We start from the raw sequence: 12,378 nt of genomic DNA, 5'->3' as shown, positions 1-12,378 counted from the left end.
TACACATCTAGGCTGTATGGGACTAATCTTACAGGACCACCATCGTCTATGCGGTCCATCGTTGACCAACACGTTGTTATGTGGTGAATGACTGGTGAATACATAATATGGTGAAACATATTATGTATTTTTATCTTGGTGAGGAAGATCAGCCCTGAGCTAACATCCATGCCAATCCTCCTCTTTTTGCTGAGGAGGACTGGCCCTGAGCTAACATCTATTGCCAATCCTCCTCCTTTTTTTTCCCTTTTTCTCCCCAAAGCCTCAGTAGATAGTTGTATGTCGTAGTTACCCATCCTGCTAGTTGCTGTATGTGGGATGCCGCCTCAGCATGGCCAGACAAGCGGTGCATCGGTGTGCGCCCAGAGCCGAACCCAGGCCGCCAGGAGCAGAGCGTGAGCATTTAACCGCTAAGCCATGGGGCCGGCCCCTGTTTTCTTTTTTTTTAATTAAAAATTGTTTTGCTGTTCATTCAAGTTATTGCATACATCTGTAATTCATTAGTTTTTATTGCTATATAGTATTCCATTGTATGGATATGCCACAGTTTATCCATTTTCCTGATGATGTACATTTGGTTGTTTCCAATTTTTGCTATTATGAAAAGTGCTGCTGTGAACATTCTCATGTCTGTGCCTTGATGATGTGTGCATCCAGGAGTGAATCCTGTTCCTCTTTCGTTGTTGCCTGCTGCAGTTGGTGCTCCAGAGCCGCACTGCCCTTCTACGTGCTCTCTTCCTGCCCTCCTGCACATGGTGTCAGGAAATAGGATAGTGCTCCAAATGCTGTGGGAATATAATCCATCATGGAAGAACCTGTGTGATCTTCCATCCTGTTGTAGTTTTGGGGTAATTTCAGCTAGCATAATTATTCACGTAGATGTCTGTAGAAGATTGAGGCTGGAGCACCTCAACTCTTGCTCTTGGAATGCTAAGGTATTAATTGGTAAAATCACTTCAACTTTGGCTCATCAGCTGCTCAGAATTAGGTTCATGTACCACAAACTGAGGTGTATGATTATCACCTTTGGAGTGTGCAAAGCCCGCTTTTGAGTCATTTTTACTGATTTTTGCCTTTCTTCACCACTCCCATCACCCCCACAAGCAGCCAACCTGGTATATTTCATACGCTCTCCCAGTCTACCTTTTATGTGTTATTTAGACATAGGTGTAGCATTGAAACACGTATGGTGTTTTTTCTGTAGGTGTCTTTTAATTCAAATGACACTGTACTTAAGTAAATAAGTAAAAAGCTAGATGGATGGAGCAACAGATGGATTAAAAAAAAAAAACCTCTCCCCAGACTTCTGATAGCAAAGTAGCACAGTTTAATTTTTCTTTCATACCACAAGACATAATAAAAATATATTGTTAATGTGACTAATTTGGTTATTTCTGTCGAGTCTCACCAGATAAACCTAGACTTTTGCTTTTCTAATCTAGTTATTTGTTTCTTGTATATTCAAGTGTTCTGAAACTTAAACATCTTTTTACTATGTGCTCCTCTTTCTGACTAGTGTGGAAAGAAGAGATCCTCTGGCTGCCTTGGCCCGCGAATACGGCGGCTCCAAGCGCAACGCTCTGCTGAAGTGGTGTCAGAAGAAGACAGAAGGTTATGCTGTAAGTGACAGTCAGCCAGCTTCCAGCCAGCTCCGGGTGGTAGCAGTCCTGTGCCAGTATGTCTGCCATATGTGCAAATGCTTGGATGGGCCAATGTGTGTATAACTGTCCTCTTTCTATTCTCGTAGGCAGGGCTGTCAGGTAGGGTTTGCTGTCTGTGCACAGCACAAAGGCACCCGGACAAAGAGGCAAGTGGAAAGCCAGTCTGCACTCCATCCAGCAAACCATGTCCCTAAATGCAGACCTGCATCTCCTGCAGGAAGGAGTGCCTTTGTTTTGGCTCAAAGGAGACATAAACTCCCCACACAGTGCACCCAGCAGGCTGCTTCAACCTGAGGAGTTAGCTTTTGCTAAATCACTCCCCCAAAGAGGACCCTTTTCCTAATTCACATAAAGGCACGACATAGACAGGCCTTCAGAATTTTTCTTTCTATTACTTTAAGAGTTCTTTGCATTTAATGTAAGAGTTTCGGTTTACCTGGACGGTATTTGTTTTCTGTGAAGGTTAGACAAGGAAGTAATACCTGATATAAGTTTAAGCTTTTTTATTATGAAATATCATACACAAAGATAAAAGGGCACCAAATGGAGATGATAGTTTCGTGAATTATTATGAAGTGAAAATCCATGCAGTCACTACTCACTTCCATAGAGTGTTGCCAGTCCCCCCAGACCTTTCATATGACTTTCCAGTCATAACCCCTCACTACTCTCGAAGATAACTATTGTCCTCAGTTCTTTTCCTTACAATTTCTACAGAACTGTGCATCCCTGTCTGCCATGTTAGTTTTGCTTGCATTTGAGCTTTATATAATTGGAACAAAAACCTGTAATATTTGCATTTGGCTTTTTTCACACAGTGTTTGTAAGATTTGTCCATGTTGCATATAGCTATAGTTTGTTCATTTTCTTCACCATTTAGTAACCCATTATATGATCCTACCATTATTTATGTATCCGTTCTATTATTGACAGACAGTTGAGTTATTTCCAGTTTGGGGCTATTATAAGTAGTGATGGAATGTTCTTGTACATGTCTCTTGGAACACATACATACTCGTTTCTGCTGGATCTACACCTACAAATGGAACTGCTGGGCATCGGGTAAGCATATATTCAAGTAGAGTGGATAGCGCCAGATTTCTGAAGTGGTCGTACGATTTACCTCCCACCAGCACTTTATGAGAGATCTGTTTCTCTACATTCTCATCAACACTTGGTATTGTCAGATTTTTTACTCCTGGCCATTTGGATAAGTGTGTATCAGTATCTCATTGTGGTTGTGATTTGCATTTCCCTGATGGCTAATGAGGTTGACACCTTTTCATGTGCTAATTGGCTCAGGTTTTTTGCTTGTTTTTAAAATCATATTGTCTTTCTCTTCCTTACTGCTTTCAGGAGTTCTTTATATATTCTGGATAGAAGTCCTTTGTCAAATAGATGTATTACAAACACCTCTCCCAGTGTGGTTTCAGTTTTCACTCCTTTGTTGAACAAAGTTCTTAACTAAGTCTAATCTGTCAATCTTTTCTCTAATGGTTAGTGCATTTTGTTTTTGTTTCAGAATCTTTGTCTATTCCAAGGTCATGAAAATGTTTTCCTGTTTTCTTCTAGAAGTTTGATTTTTTTACTTTCCCATGAAATAGACACCTTCTCTAAAATTGCCGGCTCCCACTCTAATCTCCTTAGTGAGGCACAGCTTTCCCATACCTTTACCCCATTTTGCTAAAAGTTCTGAAGCTGCTGGCACCACAATGCTCCTTTCTCAACCTCAAACTTTTGAGAGAGGTGGGGACAGAGAAAGAAAGAAAGGAGCAAGAAAACAGGGCCTTAGCCAAGAGCCAGCCCAGAGAGTAGAGAAGCAGGGCTGGGATTCTGTTTTTAATGGCAGCAGTCAGGTGTCTTAAAATCAGAATCTGCCCAAGAATGTTAGTGTCTTGTATCCTGGACATTACATTCTTATTTTCTGTTAAAAAAGAAAAAGAGAGAAATCAGTCAGGTTAATGCACAATAATAGAGGCTCCCAGAGTACCAGCTTGCTTCTGACCCATTGGTTTTTCTTTTAGCTGCTCTGTCCACCCGCTGCTTCACCCCATTCCAAGGGTTGAAACTATCCCGGAAAGGATGGCCATCTCAATAACCACATTCTTGGCATGTCAGCCATGCTGCCAAGGAAATGGGAAAGAATCAGAAGTCAGGGAGAGAAGGCTGACTACAGGAGGTTTTAGGGTAAAGGAAATAGGAATGGTAACAGAAAATTGGAGATTAAAAGTAGTAGTCAGCCAGGAATGAAGTCTTGACTGTGGCTGAGCCACATGTGATCACTGCTGGTTGACTGCATGGCCATTTGCCCCACTGACGGAAATGGATGGAGGGAAGTGCTAGAATGGATGTGAAAAGACAATTAAAATTTTAATTGAAGAAATTGCCCTTTTAGATGTAATGTTGTTGTAATTAGACTGCAGGGAGGAATTACACAATAAAATATTTCCAGTCATAAGAGTAAGAATAATACTTCCTCCTGTAGTGATTTTTTTGTTTTGTTTTGTGAACATCTTGAACTAGTTTTCAAAGCATCTTACATTTGATAAAACCCAAAACTCATTTTGCCTGAAGAGTATTTTTCATTCATTGTTAAATGTCTGTAAATTTAGAGATAAATATACGTCATATGTGTCTGATTTATTTACTCTTCGCAAAACATCCTCTGTCTGGACCTGTTTGTCTAAAATGCCTCTTTAAGCATCTAAAGCTGTTCTCTCCAGCTTAGGAAGCCAAAAATAAATAGTAGAAAACTCAGATGGTTCATGGTCTTTTAAAAACCAGTAGCCATGTGCATTTTGACTTAAAATAACTTTCTTTTTACCCCACCAAAGTATAGTGTGATAGGTTATGTCAGAACTCTCCATATGTTAATTCAGTGAATTTTTGTTGAGGGACCTATTTAGTGCCAGGTAATATTTTAGGTGCTGGGAAATCAGCAGTGAATGAAACAGGCAAAATCTCTGCTCTCATGGAACTTACATTCTCATCGGAGTGACAATAATTAAAATTAAAAAGTAGAATATGTACTATAGTAGAAGGTGGTCTATACTGTGGAGAAAAATGTAGCAGGGAAGGAGGATTGGGAATGTTGGGCGTGTGGATACAATTTTAATACAAAGGTTGGGGAGGTGACGTTTGAGCAGTGGCTCACCTTACCTGAAGAAGGTGAGGACATTTGTGTTTTCACCAAGGTTTATGTCACACCAAGTAGTAGACTTGGGAAGGTCAGAATGAGGAGGTGATCACTTTAGCAGCTATGTCAGTTGGAATTTAAGTAACACAAGGTGGCCGCTCCAATGTTGCAGCATTGAAAAGTGAGACTGGCAGGCCAGACCCTCCCCTGCGCCCAGGTTCAGCTTTCTGTTGTCTTGAAGAAGCCTCAGGATTGAGAGCGAGTGGAAGAACGTGAGCATGCATGCACTCACTGTGGAGTGAGGTCCACCCTGAGCTTGAAATGGCTCTCAGCAGAGGAGACCCTTCCAGACATTCTGCTCAACTCATTTCTTTGGGTCTTTTTTGGAAAAAATCAGACTTTCAGGAAGGCCCTGCAATTTACTCTCGGTCCCCAGGCTTAGTGCTCGTTATGCCTGCTAGCTATATGCGAAGCCAGGGATGGACCTGACCCATGGAACCCCTACATCTCTCTCTTTTTTTTTGCTGAGGAAGATTAGCCCTGAGCTAACATCTGTGCCAGTCTGCCTCTACTTTATATGAGGGTCGCCACCACAGAGTGACTGAGGAGTGGTATAAGTCCATGCCTGGGATCTGAACCCGCTAACTCAGGCCACCAAAATGGAATGTGCCGAACCCAACCACTATGCCACAGGGCCAGCCCCAACATCTCCCTTTCTTAATCTGCTTTTAGTTCCCTCTTTTGGGTGATGACAGAGAAATTTCCATCTCTAATGTAATTGCCAGTAAGAGTTCTAAAGGAGCAGAAAGCCAGGATGGTGAGCGTGATAGGCAGAGTTCTAGGATGATCTCCAGTGGCCCTTGTCCTTGTATAGTCTGCTTCCTGTATATGGCAAAAGGGAGATTATCCAGGTAGACTTAACACATGAGCCATTTAAAAGCCGAGAGTTTTCTCTGAAGCATAAGAAGAACTCAGTGCACTATTGGTGGGTTTGAAGGTGGAGGGGGCACCTGAGAAGGAGCTGAGAGATGTCGAAGGCTGATAGCCAGCAAGGAAACCAGGACTTTCTAGCTTTATAGTGCTGAGTTCATACCCAGAAAATGCCATGGGGGCGCCCTGTGGTTTTGGAGTCAACAGTGGCAGTTTTGGTGCTGCAGTGTCCTTTGTCATTTCTCTCCCTGTCCTGATGCCCTCAGACCTCAGCTAGGCCAAGGATGGTCAGTTTGCTTGGCCTTCTGCCTTCCCTCGGCTGAGGGACCTTGGCCTGTAACACACTCTGACGAATGTGTCAAATTCTGCAAAGACCTTGTACTTCCCAATAAGCATGACTAGGCGCAGCCCCTCCACACCTCTGCAGGCAGCACCTTGGCTGTGTTCCTGGGACCCTGCCGTGCCCTGGACATGAATCACCTGACACTGGAGATTTATTTGGCTGAGGGCATAGGTAGAGATTACCTACACCCCACCTACCTCTCAAAAGCTAGAATCTATAACTTTTAGCAAGTTTTAAAGGCCTCAGATTTCAAGTGTCAAATTAAAACATTGGAGCAGTATTATAGTAGAAAGAGAGAAGTATGTCAAGTGGTACTCAGGTTCACTCTTATGGGAAACATAATTTGAAAATAGTTTGGCTAGAAATGACCAAGTGTTTTTATTACTTTCAAAGTCACTGTATTAGTTTTCTTTTGCGGTGTAACAAATTACCACAGACTCAGTGACTTACAACAACACCTGTTTATGAGTGCAGAGGTCCTGTAGGTCAGAAGTCCAGCATGCATGGCTGGGTTCTCAGCTCAGGGTCCCACAGGCTGAAATCCAGGTGTCAGCTGAGCGGCGTTCTCACCTGGAGGCTCCGAGGAGGAATCGCCTCCAGGTTCCTGCAGGTCAGTGACAGGTTCCTGTGTTTGTAAGACTGAGGACCCCATCTTCGTGCTGGCTGTCAGCCAGGCGTCACACTCAGCAACTGTGGGCTGCTCTCGGGTCACTTCGACATGGCCCCCTTCATCTTCAACCAAGCAATGGCCGTCACATCCCCCTCACATTCACACTTTGAATCTCTGACTTCCTCTTCTGCCTCCAGCCTGTGAAAACTGCTTTAAACGCCTCAGGTGATGAGGTTAGGCCCACCCAGATAGTCTCCCTATTTTAGGGCCAATTCATTAGCAACTTTAATTCCGTCTGTCAAATCTCTTTGCCCTGTAACATAGCACAATCATGGGAGAACACCAGGGAGTAGATCATGGGGGCGTCTTAGACTTCTCCACCCGGCCATGGTTCTCAGTGCTGACTGAACATTCAGTCAGCTAGGGCGCTTTTATAAAATACCTGTGCCTGGGCCCAACTCTAGATTAAGCACTCAAAATCTCCCAAGCAGGGGCCCAGGCACCAGGTGATTCTAATGTGCAGGCAGCATTGAGAACCTTGGATCTAAAAGTGACACTATGCCTAAGAGAACCCTTTGTGATTCTGTATCCCAAGTTGCCAAGAGCCCGTGTGTTGTAAAGACTTAGAAACACACTGGACATGAACAGTGGGAACACTAATGGCCTGAAGAAGAAAAGACCCTCACTGGTTTGTCGTCTAGGAAAAGTAAATAACCTGACCCTAAGGAAGCACCTATGGGATTCTCTCTGTTACCTCATGATCCTGGTAACTCCACTCTGTTAGTTTTTTGTTTCTGCAAATTACTTGAATTTAGCAGCTTAAACAACACCCACCTATGATCAGCTCACTGTTTTATAGGTCAGAAGTCCCGGCGAGCTCAGCTGGTTCTCTGCTTCAAATGTCAGGGTGTCAGCTGAGCTGGGCTCTTCCCTGGAGGCTCTGGGACAAAATCCATTTCCAGGCTGACTCAGGGTGCTGGCAGAAATCTCCTTTATAAATTTGCTCTATGACCTTGACCAAATCACCAATGTCGACCACATAGTAGTCCAGGGCATCAGGGCCCTAGGAACACAGCCCAGGTGCCACTTGTGGAGGTGTTGGGGGGCTGCACCTAGTCATGCTTCTTGGGAAGTATGAGGACTTTGCAGAGATTTAGGACCGAATTCCATGCATTTGTCAGAGTGTGTTACAGGCCAAGGTCCCTCAGCCGAGGGAAGGCAAAAGGCCAAGCAAACTGACCATCATTGGCCTAGCTGAGGTCTGAGGGCATCGGGACAGGGAGAGAAATGACAAAGGACACTGCAGCACCAAACTTGTCATTGTTGACTCCAAAACTGCAGGGCACCCCCATGGCGTTTTCTGGGTATCCGTAGGCCTCAGTACGCTAAAACTTTAATGCTAGAAAGTCCCACAGAGGCTGTGGAGAACGAGGTTCCATAGTTGGATTTGGATTTGCTAGAAGCCCTGCTTATTTCAGTCATTCTACAAGGCTAGACCTGATGGTTCTGGAGCCTTCTGACAAACAAGAAAAACCTACACCACACACATACAGAGAGAGGGTTATTTATCTCAAGTCTCTTGAGTTCATTTACCGCTTAAGTGAACATTCATTTTCTTATAGCACATTCTACGTATTAGTAAATAAATGCTATTTCCTTTAACAAACCTGTTTTACATGCTTTGTTATCATAATGTGCTTCATAGTTAAAGGCTTACTTCCTGAAAAATTAAACCAAAAAATTGTGGCGAATGGTTGAATAGCCCAGGGAACTCCTTACTCCTTCTCAGGAGGCTGAACAGAATAACTGTGGTTTATGACAAATAGTGGGAGCTCCATGGGTTTCAGCTAAAATAAGACCTTTGCCCTTCCCAACTAGTGCTTTTCTTCATGGGGCTCCATAGTCGCTGGTACATAAATATCCTCTAACCATCTCCTCCTCATCTTACCTTTAGTAAGATAATTTCAATAAGGTACTTTAGTGAGAAAATTTAATTGTCAACAATATTGTTTCTTCCCAAATCTTCCCGTCACATAGCGTCATGATTCATTTTATCTTTTTTCTTTTTCTTTTTCTTTTTTTTTGGAGAGAAAGATTGGCCCTGAGCTAAGATCTATTACCAATCTTCCTCTTTTTGCTTGAGGAAGATTGTGCCTGAGCTAACATCTGTGCCAGTCTTCCTCTATTTTGTATGTGGGATGCCACCACAGCATGGCTTGAAGAGCAGTGTGTAGGTATGTGCCCGGGATCTGAACCTGCAAACCCCAGGCCACTGAAGCAGAACACATGAACTGAACCACTACACCACTAGGCCAGCCCCCATTTTATCTTTTAACGATGGCTGGGTCAAAGTTTCAAGGGCTTATCATTTTACTGGCCAGAGGAATGAGATGCCGAGCACTAATGGACCCTGGTTGAGGCTGTGGGGACAGTGGTAGTTAAGAACTGGACGCTGCTATGTCTTAGGAGCAGTGTTGCATCAGGCTGAGGCCAGCAGCGTCAGGAGGGGGCTCCCAGCGTTTTGGTTCAGGGCAGTTTCTGGGGGGAACATCTAGGGATACTTCCAGCCCTGGCCTGAGACAGGTGGTTAGGTGAGTATCGATCACAGAATGACCAAACTAGTTTTAGTCCAGGGTTGGGTGGGGTCACCAAGCTAATTTTATTCATACATACCCTTAACAAATATATGCTGAACACCTGCTGGGCACTGTTCTCACCAACCAGGTCTAGACAGTTGACAAAGAGGGACAGACAACAAAGAAAGAGAGGAGATGGGGTGGGGGAATAGGCCCAAGGGCTGGGCAGAGAATTAAGCAGGACTCCTGGTGCAGGGTGACTGGGGGCACTCTAGATTGGGAAGGCCTGTCTGAGGAAGTGATGTGTACACTCAGACCAAAATGACGGGAAAAGCACCCCTGTGGAGACGGGGTGGAAGGAGTCCCAGGCAGAGGGAACTGTTAGTGCAAGGGGTTGGGCAGAAAGGAGCCTGATGTGCTGGAGGAACAGAACACAGGCCTTCGTGGCTGGGGATGACGGTGGGCGAGGTACAGGGTGGTGGGGACGAGACTGGAGAGTGGAACATCTGGATCGTGGTTTCATTTTGAGTGGGGATGGGGCTCAAGGCTTCTGGGGGGGAGTTGAGGCACAAAAAGAGCGATGGTAACGGCTTTTGCAGAGTCCCAGCTAGAGAGTGGTTACACCTGAAGCCCTGCGCAACGTGACACTTGGCGTTCCCTTGATTCCTCGTTGGTCTCCAAGGGAATTAAAGTGATTGTCCTGCCTTCCCAGGGTTGTGAATATCTTCTCTGTAGCACAGGCTCTGACAACCATCTATGGCTGTAGATCCTTGAGCTCAGTGTAGTGAACTCCATGTAGTTAAAGTGTTCTTTTAATCACTAACAGGCATTGTACATAGTTATAAATAGCCAAAAATATTAAAATTGTTTTTTAAACTACATGTTAAAATTGTTTCATCTCACTTGTAATCAAAGCAATACCAGTGAAAACATGAGATACCATTTCTTTGCTTACCATACTGGAAGATATTTTTAAATGATGAAATGGTCAAAAGGAGAATTCTGGTCCACCCTTGGTGGGAGTGTAGAGGAATACTGCCTTTGGGAGGGAAATTTAGCAGTGCGTATCAGGAATCTCAAAAATGAGTATGCCGTTGGACATAGAAATTGTGTTTCTAGGTATTTATTTCAAGGAAATAATTATGGATGCCTATGAAGATAGGATTTCAAGCAATTTTATTACAGTTTTATTTAAAATTATTTTAAAAGAACTGGAAGTGATACAAATTTCTAACAGTAGGGGAATCAAATAAATTATGGTATATGTGTACAATGGGATATTATAAAGCTGTTAAATAAATTATTCTTTGGGAAAATATATTTATTTATTTTTTTGGCTGAGGAAGATATGCTCTGAGCGAACGTCTGTGCCAGTCTTCCTCTATTTTGTTTGTGGGTCACCGCCGCAGCGTGGCTGCTCAGTGGTGTAGGTCCATGCCCAGGATCCAAACCTGCAAACCCAGGCCGCCAAAGCAGAGTGCACTGAACTTAACCTCTACGCCACGGGGCCGGACCCATGGGCAAATATATTTAAAGGCACTGGAAAAAAGGTGCATTGTACATTAAGTCAAAAATCAGATTCTAAAACAGTCTGTATAGTACGATTCCAATTCTGTAAAAAGAAATTTATACAAATATTAACAGTGGTTATCTCTGGGTGAATATTTAAAATTTATTCATACTTTCCTGTAGTATTTTCATTTTCTACAATGAACATGTAAATTTTTAACACAAAAAATTTATTTTAAAAATTGTGTCTTTTTAAAGGAAAGAAGCCAGATGCACAAGACCACATATTATATGATTCCATTTATATGAAGTGTCCAGTGTAGGCAAATTCATAGAGCCAGAGAGTAGATTAGTGGTTACCAGGGGTTGGGGAGGGGAGAATAGGGAGGCACTGGGCACAAGGTTTCTTTTGGGGGTTATGAAAATGTTCTAGAATTAAATAGTGGTGGTGGTTGCAGAACGTTGTGAATATACTAAAAGCTACTGATTATACATTTTAAAAGGGTAAACTTTATGGTATATGAATTATATCTCAATAGAGCTATTATTTATTTTAAAAAAGAGCAGTTAGAAGAGCTAAGTAGAGGGATCAGGGAGATGGTGGATGGGGGTAGGTAGGGGTGAGGTAGGAAACCGGTATTTAAATTATAAATCTTGTTAAACTATAACTTTAAAAAACATATCCCTGTATTACTTCGTATATTAAAAATAATTGAAATAAAACAGTAAAGTAAAACAGATGCAAGGAATTGGTATTCCAGTTTTTAATATGGGAGGTGGGATTCAGAGATATTCACTTTATTGTTATGATTCATAACCCAAGTATATTCTTTTTTTATTGTGAAATTTTTGTTGTACATTATTGTATGTCCAGTCACCCTATAAATGCATCCCTCCACCCCTTGCCAAGTATATTCTTTGTATGGAACGTTATGTTATGACATATAATTTGGGGGTGAAAGTCTGAGGGAAAAGGCCATAAAGTTGTATTACAGTCAATAATTAAACCATATCCTTTCTGGGAAAAATTTTAAAGCAGAAGAAGAGAACAACTAAGAAATGGCAGTGTAAACAATGGACCTGAGGAGCCTGTAGAGTGGGGTTACATTCACATCTCTGCTGTGCCACTTTAAAGCCATGTGACAGTTAGCAAGTCAATTTAAAAAAAAATTGTCTTTTTAAATTAAAATATAAACATAAAAGATGGATAAAACATTTTTCAGAAAAATGGCGCTTTTCCAAATGGTGTACCTAAAGTGTCCTTACCCTGAATTGCACATAATATAACCGAGAATTTTCTCATTTTGGCCTGGCCACATCTTATTTCTTAAAGATAGTAAATGTCAACATTTTATATGATCAAAGCTTTTGCCATTGGAAACAGTAATAATGTAGGTCTGACTAGATTTAATTTTCTGCTCAGGTCAGTGATCAGCCAACTTTAGCCCAGGGACCAAATCCAGCCCACTGGATTTGTTTTTATAAATAAAGTTTTATTGGAACACAGTCACATCCATTCACTTACATATTGCCCGTAGTTTCTTTTGTGCTACAGCTTCAGAGTTGAGTAGTTGCAAGAGAGCCCTTTTGGCTGTGTGACTTACAAATTGAAA

The 12,378-nt window shown here is 42.5% G+C and overlaps 1 protein-coding gene across 4 annotated transcripts in view; it reads left to right on the top strand.

Moving 5' to 3' along the window:
* SPECC1 (sperm antigen with calponin homology and coiled-coil domains 1) overlaps positions 1 to 12,378 on the top strand; it is a 268,607-nt gene that overhangs the window by 211,586 nt on the left and 44,643 nt on the right. For all 4 annotated transcript variants that reach the window (XM_087440379.1, XM_087440380.1, XM_014789480.2 and 1 more), the window contains one exon: positions 1,517 to 1,619. In XM_087440379.1, the coding sequence (XP_087296505.1) occupies positions 1,517 to 1,619 (103 nt within the window). The remainder of the gene's footprint in view (positions 1 to 1,516; positions 1,620 to 12,378) is intronic.

This window comes from Ceratotherium simum, chromosome 16 (genome assembly GCF_057802395.1).
Source record: "Ceratotherium simum simum isolate JZ-2026a chromosome 16, ASM5780239v1, whole genome shotgun sequence".
In the NCBI taxonomy this organism is placed as follows: Eukaryota; Metazoa; Chordata; class Mammalia; order Perissodactyla; family Rhinocerotidae; genus Ceratotherium; species Ceratotherium simum.
This window is presented reverse-complemented; position numbering and strand designations above follow the sequence as displayed.